Source organism: Bombus pascuorum, chromosome 2 (genome assembly GCF_905332965.1).
Source record: "Bombus pascuorum chromosome 2, iyBomPasc1.1, whole genome shotgun sequence".
Taxonomy (NCBI): Eukaryota; Metazoa; Arthropoda; class Insecta; order Hymenoptera; family Apidae; genus Bombus; species Bombus pascuorum.
Genome location: NC_083489.1, coordinates 14,060,497 through 14,084,178, shown reverse-complemented (window position 1 = coordinate 14,084,178; position 23,682 = coordinate 14,060,497). Strand labels below are relative to the sequence as shown.

At 34.5% G+C, this 23,682-nt stretch overlaps 2 protein-coding genes and 2 long non-coding RNA genes across 12 annotated transcripts in view; 2 read left to right on the top strand and 2 right to left on the bottom strand.

Moving 5' to 3' along the window:
• LOC132916652 (anoctamin-8-like) overlaps nt 1-817 on the bottom strand; it is a 29,980-nt gene extending 29,163 nt beyond the window's left edge. For 6 of the 8 annotated variants that reach the window (XM_060976818.1, XM_060976820.1, XM_060976821.1 and 3 more), the window contains exon 1: nt 704-817. The gene's annotated coding sequence lies outside the window, so the exon portion shown is untranslated. The remainder of the gene's footprint in view (nt 1-703) is intronic. The other 2 variants (XM_060976819.1, XM_060976822.1) reach the window with 1 other exon arrangement.
• On the top strand, nt 7-3,829 carry LOC132916674 (uncharacterized). The gene is made up of 2 exons (XR_009660159.1): nt 7-146; nt 3,000-3,829. It is a non-coding gene; the product is annotated as an uncharacterized LOC132916674 (long non-coding RNA).
• Nucleotides 3,830-4,005: 176 nt separating this feature from the next.
• Nucleotides 4,006-19,315, bottom strand: LOC132904677 (mucin-2; the record flags this gene model as incomplete). The annotated part of the gene is made up of 9 exons (XM_060955366.1): nt 4,006-6,573; nt 7,575-8,222; nt 11,802-12,308; nt 12,993-13,436; nt 13,834-14,571; nt 15,162-15,420; nt 16,014-18,028; nt 18,221-18,622; nt 19,259-19,315. Coding segments are annotated over 9 exons (6,594 nt in total), but the record flags the coding sequence as incomplete, so codon positions are not given.
• Nucleotides 19,316-19,609: 294 nt separating this feature from the next.
• Nucleotides 19,610-22,944, top strand: LOC132916675 (uncharacterized). Of its 2 annotated transcripts, XR_009660161.1 has the most exons (5): nt 19,610-20,214; nt 21,039-21,120; nt 21,200-21,336; nt 22,351-22,489; nt 22,589-22,944. It is a non-coding gene; the product is annotated as an uncharacterized LOC132916675 (long non-coding RNA). The 2 variants fall into 2 exon arrangements; XR_009660160.1 differs by having other exon boundaries at nt 21,200-22,489.
• Nucleotides 22,945-23,682: the final 738 nt, after the last annotated feature.

Genomic DNA, 23,682 nt, shown 5'->3' with positions numbered 1-23,682 from the left:
CTGAAATAATTTGCAATTTTCTTCCGGTAGCGGTTATGAAACATCGCGAAGTTTCTTGATCGTTAGCTTGAATGTAAACGTGGAAAATGTGAGTGTTTTATTGACGAAGATAATTAAGACTGGATGAAGGCGAAATCGTAATAATGGTAAGTCGTATTCAATTCGTCTATAAGTAGAATAGGTTTGATATAAAAGTGTCTGTAGAAATGATTAAAATCACGTGACATTTAAGTTAAATATGTTCTTGGTTATGATCGATGGTCGTTTTTATCAGGATTGATTAATGATTAATCGAACGTTCTGATTAATTTGATCAATTATTAGTAGATCATCGAGGAAGATTGATCGCGATCAATCTAACAGATTTCACAAAACCTTTTGAAGAAATAACAATCTTATGATTAAATATCGAAAATCTAACGATCTTTAATGAGGATCTCTACAATTTCCAAATTTTTTTATATATTAAAAAAATACTTACAATTATTTCCTTTATAGAAAATTCACAACTTAAAATTAAAAATTCAGAATTTATGAAGAAATATTTTTTAGTCACATTAAGAGTAGAAATATCAAAATATATAATATTAAGGAACAATTATTAATAAATAACTGATATTTTAATCATTCGATAATTGAAATTGATTTAACAAGACGTGAATATAAATTTAAAGAAACTATAGAGAAAAATCTTTAGATTTACCTCGTGTAACATGAAGTTACTGTGAAAGTTTACCCGCGCGAACCGTCTCGCGGAATTCGCGGTCGTATCACTGCTCTCGCCGATGTTGATGTTCTATGACTCACCCTGTTCTTTCCTCGAAGTAGGGAAACATTTCTATGTAGTGCCGCCATCTGTGACGAACTTCAGACACAAAGCGACTTGCGATCGATCCAACGCAACGGTGCAACGCCATTTCTCGCTTGACTACTCACCACGATTTGTGCCACTTTTTCTTTTTTTTTTCTCTCTTTCCACTTTTCCCCGTCGTTTCCTACGCCATGTGACACCACCGGAAACGTTGAGTATTCGTGGCATATGAAAATTAGGTTGAGGATTCGGCAGACATTTACGCCTGCTATGAAACTTCTCTTTAGTATATGTTCCAAATATTCTGTTACCTTCATATCTCACAAATTTATGAATTTCTTTAAAGATCTTTTAAAATATATTGTTACAAAAAAAAAGAAACTAAAAAAACTCCTTGGAAAATATAATCAATTTTTCATCTTTACCATTTAATGAATTTAGAGGGGAAGAAATGGTTATAACTGTACGCTCTGCTTGTAGTATACTATACCTAGTCTTTAATACTTACCATTTATCATTTAGCACTTGTAACATGCTATATGTCGTTGCTTGTAGTATACTGTAGTTTTTAACATTAAATCGTTTTCCATTTAAGATTTGTAGTACATTATAATCTTTAGTAATCTATACTGCAATCTTTTGTTTACTGTATAATCTAATAACTAACCTAATATGATAACAACAGACATGTACTCGAATCCGAAAATTGGTCTTTACAAAACGAAAAAGATTTTTTCTTATAGTGACTGTTTTTGCCTTAAATATTACTTTTTATTTAATTTACTGCATATAATAAACTTCTACAATATAATATAGACTTTGTTTGTAACCTTATACTTTTTTACTTTTCAATTTATGGAGTTGATTAATATGGTTTCCGATCAATTCAAAGTGGGACAAAAAATTATACCTATATTAATAAACTTTTTAACAATTTCTTCAAGTTAAAGAAATTTTTTGACAATAAAAAATCGTAATTGTATTGAAAATAAGCTCAAGGACATAGCAGAGTTAAGTCGATATGGAGTGTCGATTGATCGCGAAATGACATAACATGCAACATGTACCAGAAATCGAATATCCGAATTGTGTTTTGACTGTCGTAGTACCCGTTAAAAGTGTCGAATTATGACATGGGTGACGAGGGAAAATTGAATCTTTTGGCAGTGTCAAGGGCACGCTCTAAATTCAAACCCGTCGTTAGTCTATTTCGAGACATCGTCGAGTTGATTATTTCCTATTTCCGGACTCGAAGTGACCATCAGAAGTGACAGTGGTGTCGTACCCGTGGCATAGATATCGACAAGAATCGATGGTATGGCCCTTCGATACAATGTAGATAGGATAGGAAAGCGTAGCTATTGGAAAATGATCGTAATGTGACTTCCGGTACGCTTTGATAATTTTCTTCGTTGGGCGTGATGGCTTTCAAGAGGGGTTCCGTGCATCGATAAACAACCCCGAGAACCTCGAAATAGAATTCTAAAGATGATCGAACGAATGCCACGGACGAATCAAATTAATTTGACCGATTAATTCCAACCGCCATATTGACAATTATATACATATATGGAATTTTCCTATTAGACAAATAACAGCAGAATTATTAAACTCACTAACATAATGGATTCCACATTTTTTTATAAATTATGAAATTAAAAAGTTGTAAATTATAAAATTAATACTGAAATAGAGCTTAAATAGTTCATTTAAATGTTAAAGACTATAGTGTACTACAAATACTAAATGTTAGATGATTTAAATGACAGAGGCTACAGTATATTACAAGTAATATAATATATAACACGAAATATAACATAAGTATAATAAGTATAATACGTAATAAGTTAAATAACGAATAGCAAGTATTAAAGATTATACAATAATATTTTTGATCATTTCTTTTTTGATTAAATTTATTAAGATGATAAAGATCGAAAATTGAAAATATTCGCTTTTAGAGCCTGTATATCTCATTTATCATTTCAAATCCCCAATTATTAGATGCATTCCATGTATGTGTACTTCAGAATTATACATATACTTGTTATAAGTTACAGTTATCTTATTTTATTATATATTATGTATTTACGTTAAATATTGTATATTTAATCTTTTCTTGTTAACTTCATCTGTTCTTTTTTTATAAATTTTCAGATAAATGGTAATTAATAATACTCATTTGCAGAAATTATTGCATTGTGCAATAAAAATTAAACCTACGAGCGACCTGACCGTCGTTAGAGAGTTTTCGCAGAAAAACAATGGAAGGTTAATTAGAAGAGATGCAACCAGGCTGATGAACTCCATTGAACTTTGGTCCTGAGAGTTTGTTGGCTCAATTTAACGCGAAAGGGGCGAGTTTGGAGAAGTTGTGCGTCTTTCCTTTTGAAAGGAAAACGTGCACAGCCATCCCGTTCCCACCCTTCTTCAAATCGCGGAACTACAATAGGAGAAACGTTTATTCTTGGCTCTGTTCTCCAACGAATGATTTAATCCCTTCGGCTGTAACGATTCTGTTCTTCAAACCTTATCCTTTGTGCCTTGAATCGGGGTCAGATTTAGAACTCTATGTATATGTATATATGTGTATGTATGCGCGCGTGTGTAACGTTATACATTCCATAATTAATGAATTTTTTAATTAAATTTTCAGTTTATTCGTCTATATTCTGTCGTTCATTTTAAAATGCGACATCGATTTTTCTGAATAGAAAAGGATGTTTCTGTAAAAAAAAGAAGGAAACACGAAATTTCTTTGGAAGTAATTGTTTGTCATAATTTGGCATAGTTCTAATGCATTGAATCTAAAGGAATTTTTACAGATTTAATAAGGAACGGATTTTCTTCAATAAAGTTATTAATTATAAACTTCATTTGTAAACATCACCAAAAAATCTAAAATCCTTTAGCCACTTACAATATCTTCTGTTTCATTTCTAGAGTTAAATAAATTAAGTACGAAAAATTCATAAATTAACTACAGCACTCAGTATTCAATTTTTAAATAGTACTCAATTTTTTTATAAACATACAATAATTTTCAAATAAAGTGACCTGCTCAATAAACACTAATTGTAATCAGACATCGAGGTTTGCAGCATAAACAAAAAGGGGGTCAATGAGATCATTTTAACAAACCAACCATAGGAAGTGTCAAGGAACTTACGTAGGGTTGTGTGAAAAGAGACTAGTTTTTACTTTCTTCTGTTTTTAATAAAGTACTTAAACGTTTAACTTACACGCATACCAACAGCAGGTGACAGGTAGATTTCAATTAAATAGATTTAGCCCTTTATCGTTTCATTTTTTATCTTTTCTTTATCCTTTTTTTTCTCTAGATTAGAGACGTTGATGAAACACTAACAGGGCCTCTGTTTCCGGCTTCGAACCGAGTCAGAAACACCAGAGAATTCCCTGGCACGATTTTCATAAACAAACTTCGTCACACATTATCGATTCGTTGTCAACGGTGTTTGATATTTCTTATCGAATCAGTTTACCCTGACTAGGGTAACGTTCTACTACTTTCTCTGTTGAATCTCTTAATTCACTTAATTCAATCATTTCCACATTTATTCATTTACATATATCTTCTTCTTCACATTATACATTTGATTAGTCTTAACTCCTTGAGATTGAAGATATTTTATTCAGTAATTAATATCATAGTACTAATTAGAACTAAAAAGGAGTTAATAAAGCTACTTTTTAGATTTATTTCCATTTATATGTTCTTCTTTATATTATATCTGCATATAGTTAATCTCCACTCATTGAGATGGAAATCATTTATTCAATAATCAATATCATAGTTCTATTTACAAGTGAAAAGGAGACATATTTTTGTTCACAGAGACTTTTACACATCTCACCGCTTCGCTCATAATGAGTGAAATCATCCAATAAAATTATCTGACAATTAACATTTATTAATTATTATACTTTTAGTAAATAAAAGGAACACTTCTATCCACAATATATTTTTACACATCGTTTTACTAAGTAATCCTCAACGAGTTAAGCTTTACACTCTGCACCTTCCATGAAGAAAAAGTTACTAAGAAAATCGCTTTTAGAGAAAGTTCCAATTAAATAAATAAAACGAGACATGATACGAAGAACGCGGTCAATGAGGCCCTCTCTATATACAGAAACGATCCATTCCCTAGATAAGATCGAAGGGAACGACGCTATTTATTCTCTTACATTTTTATCGATTACCAATCTTTTTCTCTTCATCTGAACTGATCATCTCGACTGGGCCTCGTCATCACACATCGGCCTCTGTAGCAAATCTCCGTCATATGCGAGACCTTGGTAGTGGTTGAGGTTCGCAGGACCTTTCCTAATATTGATTCTGTCGAATTAATTAATAAAGTGGTGCTACTCGGTTTCAGAGTCGTCGACAGAGGAGGATCACTTGCGAAATAATTCTCGGACGTAGAACTCGTCGTTGTGTCTGCAATCATGTCGATTCGTCCCAAGGTCGTCGCGTTCTCCAGATCGATATTCGTCGTGGATTCAGTCCCTGTCGATTCCTTACCATTTTCATCAACATCTCCAATTGTCTGCGACTCTTCAAAGCTTGCTTGAGTAGTCATTTTAACTTCATCGTCTTTTAATTTAAAAATCTTTTCATTATCCACTAATATTTCTTGCTTTGATTCATTAATGTGATCTGGAATCTCTGTATTAAATACAGGAAGTTCAGTGGTGGTGGTTTCATCTGGATTTTCCGTGTTGGTTACTGTTATTTCCTCCTCAGCACTCTTCATGGTATCGAAAATCGCTTGGACGTAGTCTGAGAGTGTTTTCACACTGGTGTCTCCTTCCTTCTTCGTTACTAACCCCGGAATCGATGTTGTGGCAGATCTACCACTCGTTTTTGAATCGTAATTCCAGCTGGATGATTTGGAGTGATCGAAGGCAGACGGGTATCTCACCTCGCTCCATTTGGCCCTGTGATTCTTGGGATGGTTATAATCTTCGTCTTTTGATTCTTTATTACTTTCTTCGAACTCTATTGTACTGTCTCTGTCTATCTCACTGCGATCCTCTAGCACATCATTCTTCCTATTCGATTCTTTCTGATTAAAACTTATTTCTTCTATATTTCGAAATGATTCTGAATCATTTAATTCATCATTCGACTTGCTCTCATCATTACCTTTGGTTGTATATTTACCCGCTATTGAGACAAAACCGAGAGTATTCTGAAAATTCTTCCGGTTCCATTTCTTCGTTGTTTCCCAGGTTTGCTCTTCCTTCTCTCCAGTAACTATCTTCTTCTCGCTCTTTTCTTTTTTCTCTTGTTCGTTTATCTTTATATTATCATGTGGTTTTTTAATTAATTTAATAAATAGATCTTCATAAGGCGACTCTGTGATTGTTGTTTCTTCAATCTTATAAGTGGTTGGAATTGTGGTAAACTGGATTTCTGTAGTTCCACTGACATCTTCAGGGATCACCATAGGAGTGGTCATGGCTGGAGACATTGTCCATGCGGTTTCAGGTACCTCAGTGGTTGTGACTTTCGTAGGTTCGTCGTTCTTTAGAATATCTGATAGAAAGTCTTGTAAAATCGATTTCTCAGGTGAAGCTGAAGCTCCTGCAAGAGGTTTCGGTTCACGGATGGGGTTGTATTTATATTGGTTTCGGAATAAACCGTTTAGGGCAGAGTTGAAGTGCTGGGACTCGGCAGTGACGAAATCGTCCACCGCTGGTCTGACTCGAACGCGGACTCTTCTTCTCCGTGCGATCTGAAGCAGATAGTTGTACGTATTTCTTGTTATTATTTTTTATTATACTATTATTCTATAATATGTTATGTAGTATTATTATAACATTTCTATTAGATTATTATTTATACATTTCGTGTAGTATTACATTTTTTATTAACTTATAATTCTATGCTCCTTACTCTTTTCAACTTTTTCACCGATTTTTTAAGCTAGATAAATATTTTAACACATATATATTTTTCTCTATTTTTTGTTTGAAACTATCAAATCAATTACTCTTCTGTTTCCTTGCTTTTTTCAATTTTTATTGTAATATTGTTGATAATTTTAATTATTAAATCTCCTATCGTCGTCAAAAATAACACTGTTCACCTTAATAAAGGATTGTCTTCACCGCAATTGCTCATGTCGATATTAATATCCTCCTTCTCTCTCCATAACGATCTACCAACCTCTCATAGTAATATTAAGCTTTCCTTCACCTTGCCTTTAACGATCTCCAATAACCTCCCGTACCTCTACCCTGTCTTCAGGAAAGAAAAACCACATATTTTCTTTCAAAAGGTGGAAAAAATTTTCATCACCTACAGATACAAAAAGACTACTATGACGCCCATGTTCTATAATTATGTCTTCTCTATCTCCTTTGTTTTAAACCGTCTAAATTTTGGAAAATTTAAAATAAAATTTACAAAGAGTCGCTCAATACTAATTGAAAATAGTTATATTTACATTAATAATTATAAGGATCAGTGGATAAATAAGTTATGCAAATAAAACATTAAATATTGTTATTATTCCTCATCAAGCTCAATTCAATAATATCAATTAATAATTGGTTATTAATTCCAATAATATTTTTTCCAGAATAATATCTAACATATCTATTGACTCACTTTTATAAATAAACCATTACAGTCTTTCCTTGAACCTTCTCAAACTTTGAAAAAATCTTATTCAAAATTATTAACAATTAATAAGTCCAGATTACTCTAGATCTAGATCCAAATATATCTTACCTTCCTCCCAGTTGCGGAATTATCGCTTGTCCTCACAATTTTCTCGAAATTAATACTTTGTTGCTCGGTAGAATTGTCAACCTTATCCATCAAAGAAGAATTTCCATTCTGATCACCTTCAACCTCACTATTATTCTTCTGTTTAATCTCTGTTATATTAGTGCTCATTTCAGTCATATTCATCTTCTCAGTATGATCCTGTAAACCAGTTTTCCTACCAAATATTGTGGTACCCATTAACATTGATTCATCTTCTTCTTCTTCTTTTTGCGTTTTTTCTATCTTCTTATCATCTGAAGAGACTACCAGTGTTACAGATGAAACTTCTGGTGCTGCTGTGATTATCTCTGGTGGGTTAACATTTTTCAAGGATTCATGGAACCATTGACTGTTCTTAGAAGCCTCCTCTGGGACCTGATTCACTGCAAAACTCGGTTGGAACGAAGTTCTTGTCAGCTTTGTAGACCATTGACTCTCAGCTCCGTAAATGTCTGCTGTCGTCTGGTGGTTGTCTTCCGAAGGTCTCGTTCTTGAAGTCTGGCTGTATTTCCCTGGTGAACTATTGGCTAGTTGAGTCTGGTCGTATTCATCACGTTGAACAGCCTGCGCTGGATAGTTACCAAAGTTTAGGACGAACTCGGGTGGATACTGAAAATTCAGAGAAGTTTTAATTGGATGAAGGTTTGGATAAGCAATGTGATTGAATGATAATTATTTATATAGATTTATGTGCATTCAGAAATACGCTGTCTTGCTTAGAGGAAAGTTGATGGTATTATAAGTCATAACTTTTGTCATGTCTTTAAGAAAAATTAAATTAAGAAGATTTTTGGAAAAGAGAGCTGGGTGTATTTTCTACCTAAATAGAATATTTTATTTATTTGTTATTTCTCATTGTGAAATTGTTACTCCTCTCATAAATAAATTTTTATTTATCTTATATTTTTTAGTATGAAAGATTTACCTATTTTTGTAAATATAAAAAGAATAAAGTCCTCTAGCGGTCATTATAATTATGAATTTTAATATATAAAAAATTAAAATTGTAACTTCTAGTATAATAAAAACTTCATTAGTTTTTGTCTTGTGGATCCCTTTTCCAAAAATCTCCTTAATTAATATTTTTTAGTCTTATCATAATATTACTAAATATAAATAGTATTATAATGTATATAAAGTACAATTACATTATATATTATGCCGATATATCTATATCTCAATTAGTGTAAAAGGTACAGGTTTTGGTATTTCGAGGTCGCTTTATGTAAGTTCCATTAGAACGAAGTATGTATTATTAATTCTTCTGTATATAAAGTTTCATTGAAATCGATACGTTGTAATATTTAGTGCAATTTCCTTTTAAGAAGCTAAACTTGCTTGTGAGTGCTGTGTGTATGTGAAAAGGGATAAATTTTCCTTAAAGGCTTTATTGTATACCGAGAGAGAGTTTAGAAGGAAAGTTAACGAAGAGAGTTTTTAACAAGGATTCCTAGTAAGTTATAGTGAAAATCTGATACACTGTATTATAGGTAATATTTTAATTTTAAGAAAAAAATATGTAGACCGGAGAAATTTTTGAAATTTTTGTTAAAATGATAGTGTAATCAGTAGTGTACTATAATATATTGTAGTATAATGTAGTACATTATGGTATTCTTATATAACAAGAAAATAGTATATTATTTCTATAATTATAATCTTTATTACAATATTTATGTAATTTATTATAACCAAAGATGCATTTCATACAAAATATTAAAATGAATACTATAATTGTTATATATGTCGGAGATGAAAAGACACCGGACCTCCCCTTTGGAATTCTTTGGAAAATTCCCAATACTGTAGTCTTTATAAATTAACTCAAATATAATTGTCCGAGACTTGAGATAATAAGCTTGGGCTCAAGGCGACAACTAGTTGCCGAACGTACCGTAGTCAAGGGATGAACGTTTTGCCTAACAGAGGTATAGAATTGCATAGCTCTCCCTAAAAAGAAATAGTTGTACGGACACCCAACAGTAGACATTCCAACGGTCTCTGCCCCGTGGCTCGCCACACACAGACCCTATTCTTCGGGCAAGATGATTGCCAGATGTTGATGCATCATTCACAGTATATGTCTGAGGATCCGTTATAAATCTTAGGATTTAGTTAACTAAGATCCTTCAAATTGACGAACAGTCTTTATCCTAACAGTCCGTAAATCTGTCACCTACTACGGGAAGATACGGGAGGTCTGCTTTCCTCACTCATGACGCTTCCCGCTAGTAACTTTCTTCCAAGGGCGGCTAGCAACCTTTCTAACCACCAACATAGAAATTGACCAATTAACAGCAACGTCCATTCCCCTCACTTTCCGAACGGAGGCTTTCCCCGACGAATCCGATGATCTCGTGCCCTTAGACATAACCCATCATAGTCTTCCTCTGCAGCGTCATCGCGACGGAAATTCATTCCCTTTCTTGCAGTTTCATTAGCGAGTTATCTAGTGTCTGTACGATCGGTGAATAATCTACGTTTCAATAAAGAGTTAGTCAAGTAATTGCGAGAAGTAAGTCGAGTCCGATGTAGACTTTGGAGCAAAGTACATCTGTTATCCCGTTGACCGCGGATTCGTTATCGAACCTAAGACCATTGCCATTAGTGTCTAATTACCACAGCCACTTGCCAATCTTGTGATATCCATACTTGTGTTAATAAACGTTACCTCGATTGTGTGACAACGATGAATAATTCCGGTGAAGATTCATTACGCGCCCCTAACCCTAATCTTAATGATAACTCGACATCAGAAGTGCTCAACAACTCATGACCATTGTGCGCGAGTTAACTCAGCCGCGAGAACAAAGATCGAGTGCGGAACTTAGAAATTTAGCGCTATCACGTTTTAACCCCGATATCGCGGGCGTCGACCCGGCTGCATGGTGCACAACCGTCAACTTGATGATGAAAGGAAATCCTTTACAAGGCAGCGAGCTATTTTCTGCCTTGAATCGTGCTCTAGAGGGTTCTGGAGCGCATTGGCTTACACAAGTACTGAACGATGAAGACATTACCTGGCCAATAATTAAGGAACTTTTCATTACGCGTTTTGGTGACCAAGAGACGACAACCTCGGTACTAATGAAGATATACAAGGAACAATCATTGGAGAACGAATCCCCGGGAGCCTACGGTAATCGTCTCTGTTCCCTCCTGAAGACGAGGTGATAAAACTTAGCTAATGCTGAAATTATCAACGCCACCATTCTTCATCAACTGAGCTTGCAAGTTCAATGCTTTAAACGACTAGCATTCACGAGTGACATCAAAACAGAGGACCAATTTCGAAATGAAATGAGACTTTTCTCTTACGAAGAGAAGCCGATGTTTTTGTCAGAAAATCCATCAGCGGGTCCCGAAACTAAACGACGCGGGCCATCAGACCTCCGTATCAGGTGCCACCAATGTGTCTCATACGAACATAGAAGGCCTGGTGTACTTTCATCTCCGACATATATATATAACAATAAAGAGAGAGAGTATGTACTATAATATAATATAATATAATATATTACAATATCTTTATTACATATAAAATGCTATTATCAATATTATCATACGAATAATATCATACTATTAATATATATATAGTACTATAATATCTACGCCCTTGCATCGTTTAAAAATTCCCACTATGTACTTCTCAAAATGGGTCTCAATATAATCTCAACCATAAAATTTCCATATCGTGAATTACAACGCGACAATTATTTCTCCCTTATCGTGACCTACAAGCGGGCTAGTGAACGAGCTTTCGAACTGGCGTAGAGGCAGGCCAGAAACAAGAGACTACAGTTATACCGTGTACGAACACCAACAGAAACTGTGCTCGAGTTTCTAATTACGCTTCGCATCGTCTGTCGTTAACGTCCCTACTAATCGTCCTAACTAGTCGCTGGAAACATTATATATTGTATATTAGATGAAATAGATGTAGCATGTCCAAACACGTAATTTGAGACATTTTTAGGATACTGACAATTTTCAAGTCCTTCAATTTACTCATTGACTTAGATCATTTGGTTCTTTATATCCAAGTCGACTACAACTGATTGACAGAGCATTGGGTTGTAAGATTTTGTCCCATATACACGAACTACGCATATTGTATAGGACAAAATGTCATCACCCAATAATTCTAATTTACAACCAATCAACATTTATTCCTCCAACTGTACTCACGTTCTCGCTAGAGGACTCGTAGAATTGATGTTCAGTTGGATTACGTACTCCACCGGAGAATCCTCCACCGTTATCGTAATTATCGTCGTATGGCTCCTGTTTTTGCTCTGTGGTCACAGATTGTGGTCGTATAGGCGGATAATTTTCGTCCAATGGCAGCTCGTTATGCGCTTCTAGCACGGACTCGGTTGTACTAGTGGTAGATACACGTTTTCTAGCAGGTCGTCGTATTCTACTTCTTATTCTAGTTTGTTTTATCTCGTCTGGTCTAGATCTTGGCTTAACAGTGTATATCATGTCGTCTGGAAGCACTGTGGCAACAGGTATTCTTTCAGTAGTGGTGGTGACTTCTGGCGTCGTTACGGGCGATGGTAAGGTTGTAGGTTTTAGTGGCAGACGACGATTAGGGGTTGGCTGATACTTCTGACGGTTTTTCAACAGCTGCGTCTGTGGAGGACTCGATTCCACTGCGGCCTCATCGTTTGGTAGCAGAGATTCCTGCGGCACCTGGAAACGAGAAGTTTTATTTTAAATGGTTATCCTTTGAAAGTTTTTATAGGTCCTTGGCAATTGGAGAATTTTACAAATTTCAGAAATTCTATATCTTATTAGTAAAGTTTAGTAGTTAGTAAATTTTATGTTTTCGTTCTTACAAATTTTATGCTTTCTTTGGTAAAGTTTAAATTGCAATTTTTAAATTATATACATTTTAAATTTTGCCTATATGTTATATTTATAGAATATAATAATTATATAAAGTACAACGACTAGAAAATTTGAACATATAAAAATGCATATAATATGCAACAATATATAAAATACCAAAGTTATGTTATATACTATAACATTTAATATATAAAACAATTCCATATGCTTCATTTTTTAAATTATTAATTTAATTTATATAAATATCTGCGATGTGATAATAACTGTATAAATTGATAAATTATTATAAGATTTTTTTCTGGTCTCTTCAAAGTGTTATGCGTAATGTAATGTTATTAAATTAATCATCATTGAATATTAAAAAATTGTGTTAAGAAATAAATTTGTTGTTCAAGACGCCATTGTGTCTCTTGCTTAAATTGTTCATTAAAAGATACTTCAAATAATTCCTGTACTCAGACTTGAACAAATAATAAAAAACGAGATTTAATTTTCCTATTAAAGACCTCCGATATCCTCACTTACCTCCGGAAGCTGGGGCCGGTATGTAACAGCCGTCTGAAATCTGTTATCCACCGGATGTACCGGTCGGAAGTTTGGTGGCCTTATAAATCCATAATCAATGTCCTCTTCAGTTGGACGCACTGTAGTGGTCGTTGTAGATGGCGCTGGCGTTGTAGTGGCTTGTCTTTGTTGCTGAACTGCATGAATCTTAATATATTCGTTGCCGTCTGTCTGAACTTGAGATCCATGATTCTGAGTACGAGGTCTAGATCTGACTCTCTGTCTGTTGGATGTGATTCGAGTAGAATCCTGGTTCACCACGTTGAAACGAACGTACTCATCCTGTGAACCCCTATTTCGGGTTTGAACCGAAGGTTCATGATGCAATCGAGTGCCAATGCGCCCTCGAACTCGTTGTCGAATCACCACAGGAGTGGTACTCGTTGTGATTGTTTCTGTTGTTATCTGAAATGGAAATTGTGTTGACGTCATGATTGAGTTACCTTTGTCTGTCTTCTTTGTTGTGATAAATAATATAAAATCAATATAGTTTGCACGTTGCTTTGTTATTTGTATCAGTGCAAATAATCTTATATCTGAATGTACAGAAATTTAATTAGTAAAAAATCAATATACGTACTTATGAATTTATAAATTCCTCTCTGTGTAAAAATTTGTCTCTGATTAAAATCAAAAAAAGAAAATCAAAGTAAAATCTTTGATCAAGGAATTTGTAAATTTATAACTATTTATCTCTCCTTTATATTGATTTTTTAGTAGAAGGACAATTTAATTACAAAGATTTAAGTTAGCAACAGATGAAGGTTAAAGAAACCTCAACTCTATCAGACAAATCCCTTACATCTGACAATGGAAGCTCGGTGGAGGAAACAGACAGCTCATAATCCTCTTGTTTATTCTCTGGCAATGGGATAAATATTGGCTGCTCGTTAGAATTACCATCGCCAACACCGGTTTGAATCTTATCACCCTCCACGCGATGCAGATTATCCTGTCCGGTGAGACTGTACTCCGGTTGATTCTGTGGTACGTTCACTTCGTAAACCGGAGAATAACGTTGCTCTTCCGGTGTCCTTAGTCTTGGATCAACAGTTGTAGCCAATTCAAAATCGCTGTTTTCTGCTTTTCCATCTAACTGATAATCTTTTGGCCTCTGAACAATTCCTTGATCCACTGATTCTCCACTTTGAATTTGATAATTAAATCCATTCACTGGAGTCTTCTCAAGACCAGTGTGTTCTAAAGTAGATTGATCATAACTAGATCGATAACGTGGATCTTCTTGAATATTCTGAGGATAGTTATGACTTCTTGAGTAAACATCAGAAACCAACGCTGTAGCATGATTCACTGTGACATCGTGAAGAGATGGATAGTTATCGGTGGTGCTGCCAATGGTAGACGGGTAGTTCTCGGGAGTGTAGTCGTTCAAGCTCGACGATGAATCCAGCTGACGAAGAGTACTCGACTCTGGCCTGGTCGGTTGGATGAACCCGTTTGACATAGGGGAATTCGAATCGCTTTGGGGCACAGTATCGTACGATTGCTCGGTCTGCGGGCTCTGAGCGTGTCCTAGGACCTATTGACATTGGAATAGTATTTTAATTGTGTGGAAATTATTGAGGTTGGAAGTATGTATAATCATATCAGAATTTATAATAAAATATCAAAATATTTAACATTTATGTTATTATATGCAATATTATTAATAATAACACTTAATCAATTAGTCTAGTTTCGAGCGTAGTTTAAACGTAAAGAATTAAAAAAATATAATTTTTTCTATATTTATGACAAAATCTAATTTTCAACTTCATAAAATACAAAACTGGCAGCAATAAATAATTGCAGAAATGAATAAATAAATAGATATATGTATATTATACACTAATAGTTAATAATGTTAATACTCATGTGGCGCTAGCATCACGTCGTCAATCTCCATAGTGTCAATTTTAATATGTTATTTACTTCTTACTTAGTATATAAACGTAATTTCTTTATTAAAATATTAATAAATATATTTTTTTCTATAAAAACCGATAGTTTCTTGTTTTTAAGAATTTACTAGTTATTGTTAATACCGTCAGGATTCGATTAATTTTCAAGAGCAGAGCTACAGCTGACTTAGCAGTTTATACATGATCGTAAATTCGCAAGACGATTTACCTCAGATTGCTGACTGGTCTTATCTCGACTCCTGTACTTATGTGTTCTACTAGCTGGCCTTCTGTGCTCTACATTATACCTCAACGTAGTTTCCGGGATTCTAGATTTAGTTGGCTCGTAAGCGGATTCGCGATACTCCTCTGTGGTGGTCGTGAATCTAGATCTGGATCTGTTGTACGGTCTTCGACTTCTATCTATGTTCGATCTGGTCGATGGGGTTTCAGTTGTTGTTCTTGGCCTTGTAGAAACTAATCTGTTCCTAAAATTACCGAAATTTAATATATTTTTTACTAATTATAGAAAATTTGTCAGTGTAGGCCACTTTCATATTCAATTTTATGACATAACTAATCGTTCTCTTTTAATTAGATTCTTTTCGCTAGGTTCTTTTAACTGGAGTATTTTATTTGTTCAGTATCACTTGAAGATCATGAGCAACAATATAATGATAGACGACCTTGAAATTGTAGACCATGAAATGTCCTCCGAATGAGATTTAATTATTCGTTATTTTTTAACTATATTGGAACTTCGTTTATCTGAACAGATTGGAAGACAAGGTCCTCCACTTAGTGTTATTGGTCTTTGGATTGTCCCTATCTTCATTATAAGAGTACGTATCTCTATTGCATTTATTTTGAATAACTGAAGTTCCACCGCAATTCATACGATATAGTCCATATAGGAAACTTGTTCATGTAAAGAAAGTATGGATAAACAAGGTGTACTATAATAGCAAAAATTACTCAAAATCTAAAGTTCAAATAAACTACGTACTTATCGAACTAAATTTCTTTCAGAATCTAAACGTTTTAATATACTTCTCTCATAAAGAATTCAAACGAAAAGCACCTCTGTCTACTACGTGGCCTATACGTTGTCGTAGGAGTACGCTGTGTCGTAGTGGTTGTAGTGGTAGTGGTGCTCGTAGTCGTACTTGTCGTAGCAGCGTGCAGTTTTGCCTCATTCTTGTCCAATAAAGAATTCACCAGACCAGGAAGGTGCGGAGAGATCGCCGGTAGTTCAGCCGGCAAACTATATTGCGTGGGTCCAACGGGAGCTCTAACGTCGTTAATGTCACCGGTAGTGATTTCACCGCCGAAGCTACCAATGAGACCAGTGTTGGACTGGGAATTCTGTTGACTGTATTGCCCTCCAGTATTGTATTCCTGTGTCTCCCTCTGCTGAGCCAACTGTTGATTAATTAACGTCAATTGGTCTGACGGATCCTGTTGACCAATCGTTTCTTCCTTGAAACTAGGTGTGGTAGAATACGAAATTTCTTCGACTTGACTCACTGCAGTTTCCACTTTTGGACTTTGAATAGAAACCTCTGTCGTTCTCGAGTTTTCATCATAGTACTTCTGCTTCTTTGTAGTTGCCCTCTGATCGTCGTAATAGGAAGTACTAACCACAGAAGATGGCTTATTGTCACTATAAAACTGTCTAAATCTGAATCTGGAACCAGAGTATCCTGGAGATGGTGATGCTGTATATGTCTGCTCATATTTAGGAGTACTTAATGGTTCTGGAGAGTAGCTTATAGTTGTTTGAGGCTCGTACGAAGGAGTAGTAGAATCTGATACACTGTCCAAGCCATCTATGTAAGAGTTAGGTTCTATTATGGGAGTTGGATTAGGGTTTTGATCATCACTGTCTTTTGGATTTGGAGCGTTGTCTAAGGTGTTCACTACCACTGATCCTATATGTGGCGCTGGGAAGGGAATTTTGGAATATCCAGGAGGAGGATCGAAGCTGAGTGGTGCCACGAAGAAAGGCAATTTGTCGACCTTCCTCTCCACACGATTATGATCGATAGACGATAAATAAGGCAGATCAAACTTGGCATAACCTGTTGGTGGATCCAAACTAGTTGGACCCACGAATACTTGAGGGGTATCTGGGCCAACTGTGTCCAGAACAGCTATGGTTTTGGCATCCTTTAATATCCTTAATACGTCAGACACTTTAACATCAGCTGTCTTTGAACTGGTACTTTCCATATATACTGCTAAAGGAGGCTGATTGGGAGATGGCGTTGTAGTCGGTTCTCTGTAATTTTGTTGATCTTGGTAATGTGTCTTCGATCTTTGTCTGCCTCTAACTTTATTTTTACTTTGTCTAGAAGTTTCTGACAGATGTTGACGATGGAACTGTTGATGTTGATCTCTAATCAAGGGAAGAGCATGAGTTTGAATATCATGGTTCTCTGGTCCAGACACTCTGGCTTCGTTTTCACGCTGTTTGTCAAGGAGCTGTTGTTGCTTTAGAGCCTGCTGGACTTCTAGTTCTTTTTGTCTTTCTAAAGCAGCTAGCCTTTCAGCTTCTTTCTGTCTGGCTGCTTCCTCTGCTCGACGTTTTTCCTCTTTTGCTCGAATCTCTGCTAATCTTCGCCTCTCTAGTTCTTCCAACCGTTGCTTCTCTCTGGCTTCACGAATTCTTTCAAGTTCTCGTTGTTTGGCTAATTCTTCCAATTTTTCTAACTCCTTTTTCTTCTTTTCTGCCTCACGTTGTCTTTGCAACTCTTGCTCTCTTTGTAGGGCTTCCTGTTGAAGGCGAGCTTTTCTTTCCAGTGCTCGTTGTTCCTCGTTTAGTCTGGCGATCTCCTTCATTCGCTCTTCTTTGAAGAACTGAGCCTTTTCTTCCCGTTCCTGTTGGATTTGTTGTAGTATTTGACGGGCAAACGCATCCTGATCGTGCAAAGTATCAACACTTGGGCTTTCGTGATGTTGCTGCGGTTGTTGCGGTTGTTGAGGTTGCTGTTGCTGTTGATGTTGTTGACGGAGGGGATACTGCTTTCTTCCGCGGTTTCTTTTCGGCTGACCTCGTTGCGCCAAGGTTTCGGCTGGCACGTAAACTAATTGTACCTATGAAGAACAAGTATTGAAAAAAGGAGTTAAATACGTTTGTCCTTTAATCGAGTGAAAAATAGAACTGTGAAGAATCTCTGTCAATTATTAAGAAATAGAATAGGTTTTGGAAATTTGGGAGTCTGAAAATTTCAATATTTAGAAATTTGGATTAGGTTCGGAAATTTCAAAAGAAAACTCAAGACCAACCTCCTCCTCCTCATCTTGGCCACTTTCGCCATGAGGTAGCAAAGAGGCCTGATTCGGTTCCTTTAGCTGTTTCGTGCCTTGTCTTTGATTCTCTTCAATATGTCCGACATTTCCAATATTTTGCCCTTGTTGCAACAGCTGACTAGTCTTGATGTCCTGACCGGATAAATTCGTGAACTCCTGGGGAAGGCTTGTATCCTGCTTCGTTGGCGAGTGAGGCCTAGGTCGTTGGTTGAGGAAGTTTTGCGCTGGGAAAACTGGTGGTAGTGCTTCAGAGGCAGGAAGAGGTGGCACTAGATCTTCCGACGAAAGATCCGCCACCTGCGTACCCTCTAATCCGACTTGATGCAGTTGCTTCTCCTCGTCTGTGTTGCTAAAGCCGCTTGGTAGGAAAGGCTGAGACTGGGGAAACAAAGACTTCTGTAAGTTTTAAAAGGAGTCTGCTTGAATTAGCAAAGTTCTTTAAAAATAGCAGAATCGAAAATATTAGAATTTGAAATTTAAAAATGGAAGTGGCTATTTAATTTTTCAGATATATCTAGATATAAGTTTGCATTAACAGAGGTTGAAAACAATAGAATCAAACATATTTGAAGTTATTTGAGGTTTAAAAGTAAAAGTAGATATTTACTCTGCTCAATTTTCAGAACTACTGAATCAGAAAAATTGATATTAATTTATTTGAATTATTTGAGAGATTTTTTGAAGATTACAGAATTGAAGATATTTGCATTTGAAATTGAAAACTAGAGATGGATATTTAATCTTTTGAACAAATTGACAAAAATTGACCCAAGTTTACTTGAATTTGAATGAAAAGAGAATCTTTCAAAATAGTAAAATTGAAGACACACAGTGTTATGTTTGAAGTTTGAAAATAAACCCAGATATTAAATCTTCTGACGTTATCCTTCTTTTTTTAGAATAAATCTAGAAAAACTAAAATAAGTCTATTTGAATTAAGCATCTATCAAATAAATATGTATACAGTCTATTGTATTTAATCGTACAAAGAAAAAAAAACATTCTTCGTTATACCTGAAGAAGTTGTTGCTGAGCTCTAAGTTGCTGTTGCAACAGCAACAGCTTCTGTATATTTTCCTGAGTCTTTTGCAATTGAAGTAACTGTTCTTGATACTGTTGCTGAAGTGCTGGCGGCAAGGAGAGCTGCGGAAGTTGAGGTAGCTGCGCGCTTCCGCTTGCCAAGGATGCCGTAGCTGGGCTATTTTGTTCGAGTTGAGTTTGTGTCGCCCTAGGATTCGCTAACGGTATCCATTCGCTGTTTGACACTTGTCGCGACCATCTTTCGGCTTGTACAACGTCGAATTTTACCGACAGTATCAAACAGGTCGATATCGTTAATGCTAAACACCTCCGCACAATCTGAAATCATAAAATGCAGAGTATGAAGAGTTAAAATGCAGATTTGTTTACTTGTACTATTAAAACTATAAGCAAAGCATAGCAATGTAGAATATACTAGAGATATATTACAATATATTAGAAATACCTAATGTATATTGGAATATATTATATTGTTACACATTGACTGTCCGAATATTTGCTTTGCTAAGTGGCTATCTTTATCCCCACCAACTTTTGTAGGGAAGCTTTCATCCAGAACGCAGCTTCAATGTTATACGAGTTCTTTGTTATTTTATTACACTGTCAAAGGATTCGATACACAATTTGCATTTTGTTACTTGTTTTCGACATTCTTAATGGCAACTAGGAATTATAATGAACAGAATGGCGAATCGTGGAGTTGGACGATCGGAACGATGATTTTCTGGTCGGTCGGTAAGGAGGTAGAAAAAACGCGACCGCAAATCTTGATGATCCGCAGAAACGCAAGGAACTGAACCGTCTCGTGACAAATACTTAACCACGATTCAATTGGTATAACTATTAACATAACCGCAAAAGGAGATAAAAGAAACATGATAGAAAATACTTTCACGGTGTTAATGGAATTTATATAAACGTCGACTACGGTAATTTTCCATTTGGAAGAGAAATTTTCCTAATTGATATAAATTAATAACACTTGTAAATACTTGGGAGATCGGTTGGTTTTGTGAATAATGTGTTTGAGATATTGCATGGATTAAATGAATTGTTTCGAGAGAAAGGAAGCAGTTTCTCTGGAAAAAGTAAGGCAAATACTAAGTAGAAAATGAATTTCCTTCTTTAATTTTTTCAATAATAACAGTTTTCTTGATTCTTGAAAAAATGAATTCTAAATAAATTCGAAATACACAGGAATACGCGAATTTAAAATATAACGCCAATTTTAAACAGGTTTCAAATATTTGTAAAAATTTGTAATAAAAAATTCTGCTCTTTTTCAGCGGTTAAAAGAGCCAATTCAAATTTGATTTCAGTTCACAAATTTTGTTGAACAAAGTATTTTAAAATTTCTGGATATTCTGATATCTTACATGATATCAAGTGAGAACGGAGAAATTTCTTTTTATAAATTTTAATTTCTGTTAACCAATTGCATTTACTAACGCGAAGAACTTTTCGAAGTTTCTAGGCGGAAACTATGCAGAGCGCATAGAAAACTTATAATCAGTGAATGTAGTCGTCCTTCCAGCTGCGAACTCGGAAATTTAGAAAAAGTAGTGTGCTACGTTATGCGTCATATGCATTTGCTATCTCAAATCCACTCACACGATTAACTTTATCGACTGTTCTCAAATTCCGATTTCAATCATTTAGATTCGGTTATAGTTGTATAGACATTTCAGTTTCTAGTAATTATATGGTACTTTAATGATATTTGAAACATTTATATTTTTTTTGTGCATTTAAGGTAAAAGTTGTAGGTAAAAGATGACGAAAGAAAAAATGAGAAAAAAGATACAAAAAGAAAAATAAAAAATATTTTTAAGAAGGTAATTTCATTTACAAATAATATTATATACATTAGTAAATATTATATAATAAAGATGAATAAAAATAATATTTTTGCAGGCAAAATGTGAAAAATGGCGGGGATTTTAAATCGGCACACGTTGGAACATAGGATATACTAAAGTGACAATAGATAAAATATGGTAGGATAATACCTAGACATAGAGTGAAAAGAATTAATTTCCAATTTCGGCAACGTAAGCAGTTTACACGCTTTTGTTTGTCGTATACGATTTGTGAATACAAAATTATCTTATCGTGGTCTCCTTTTGGTGTTTAGCAAACCTAGCTTACGTGGTTCGCATTTTCATATCACAGAATCGTAGCTAAACGTAACGTTCACGTAACGTCTTCGTTTTTACGTAAGGAAGTCGATTATTCGATTTCGATTTCTTCGATCTAGATTTTTCATGCAATCTCTCTATAAATATTATTATATATAATTATAAAAAATATATAATATTGTTAATATCAATAAGTAATAACACATTGCGAATTAGTCGCGAAAAATGATTCTTAATATTAATTTACAATTTTTACATTTTTAAAATATAGTGAAGAGAATATAAAGGTGACTAATTATCCTTAGCGTATTCACTAGATGAGAAATTTTTAAAGGTTAAATTTTCCATTTATTATTCATTCATAAATAAGAGGGGTAATTAATCATCTTTGTAAACACAAGCGATGATCTCAGAAATATGCAAAAGAATTTGTTATTCTAACGAAAAAATTATCATCGTCATCACCGTCATTACTGGTATTGCGTGTGAAAATATTTAGAGTGCAACCATAGTTAACGAACTATAACACTCACGAAACGGATGATTTCTAATAAATACCTACGCTGACTGAACTTCCACTATAAATCTTTCACTCGAATTTTCCAAACAGATTTCGCCGTTCGTCTTTTCAATTTGCGATTTAATTACTACTTAATGTATTTTTCTTTAATCACATTAATTTGATTTACTATCTTTTTAATTATAATATCGAGGCATAAATTGTTTTTTGTTAATTAACTCATAACTAGTTTCCGTTTCAAATAATTTAAAATTACAAATATCTCTATTTCGAATAATTTGATATTAAATCAATTTTATTTTCAGCAATTTATGAAATACATTAGATTCATTTTCAGATTCATATTCTTCTTTTTCTAATTGGTATGCACTTCTACCAATATATACTTATGATTTTGTCAATTACAGGTAAAATTGAATTCCTCATTCTGTTATATTTCAAACGCAAACCAATATTTGTTGTATTTAACAATCAATTCAAATAATACAGTTTTGCGGATAACAATACGGTTTCCGATTGTGCATTGGCTATTACACTAGCGTGAAGGTAGATACTACATCCGATAGATAAATTTATTTATTTATTTATTTCATAATATTCATGATGTTATAGATTTATCTTTTTTATTCTATTACTTATTTTTAGTTATTCAATTTATCTGTAGAAAGGATATCATATCCAACATGGTGATTAAGAAATTAAAATCGAAGAGGAAATTGAGAATTGGAATATTATAATAAAAACTTTTTCAACGTTCAAATATTACTCCATTGTTTACTACATAATCTTCTACACAATTACATTATTATTACTAAAGGCAGATAATAAGTCGTCTGATGGAAGAACAGTTTTATTAAATAAAGGTTTATTCAATTTACTCTATAATCATAGAGAATTTCAAGTTCTGCTTTGCTTAACAATGCTACAATATTGCAGAAGCGTCGTTGCAATTATCCGAAAAGTGGGGAAACACTCTTTGGTATTGTTCCAAGCGTCTTCGTTAGCAATAACAAACTGGTTATATTCTGTTTCGACAGAACTATTTGTCAAACGCAAACTGAAAACATCGTATAGAACAAGCAGCTACGATGAAACTTCTCAACATCACTGTACCGAAGCCATCGATTTTCATTCAAAATTGAAGAGTACATAAATTCTCAGACGAACGAACATATTAGTAACCTTAAAGACCATAAATGATAAACAGTATAATTTTAGCTTCAACATTGGAATCACAGATCTCATATTAAAGCAACATACTTTCAGTAAATATCACAAATATTAAAAAGAAAAAAAACATAAAAAAATTCAATTCAATTTTCTTTGATAAAAATAATTTTCATATTATATTAATAGTGTGGTAATAATAGTATAGTATTAACGTATATGTGCGTCGTACATATATGTTGTTAAAATCACGATTAATAGATCACGGATCTCGATGCCTGTGCGGTACTGAACGAGTTACCGACTTTCTTTCGTTGAAAGAATCTTGCCAAAACGATGCCGCGATCGTACTACTGACATCATTCTGATTACATTATGCTGTACATACGATTTACATCGCGGAAGATCGCGTGCCGGACACGGGCTGTGGTCTTTCTGCTTTCTTCGTCGTTCCCGCAATGGAAACGGGCCCATAGACTGTGAAATCTAATACATACACCGAGTGCAAAATGTGGAATTACAGGATGCAATAATGGCCCAGTAATGGCAGAGAACAATAGAAAAGTTTCACA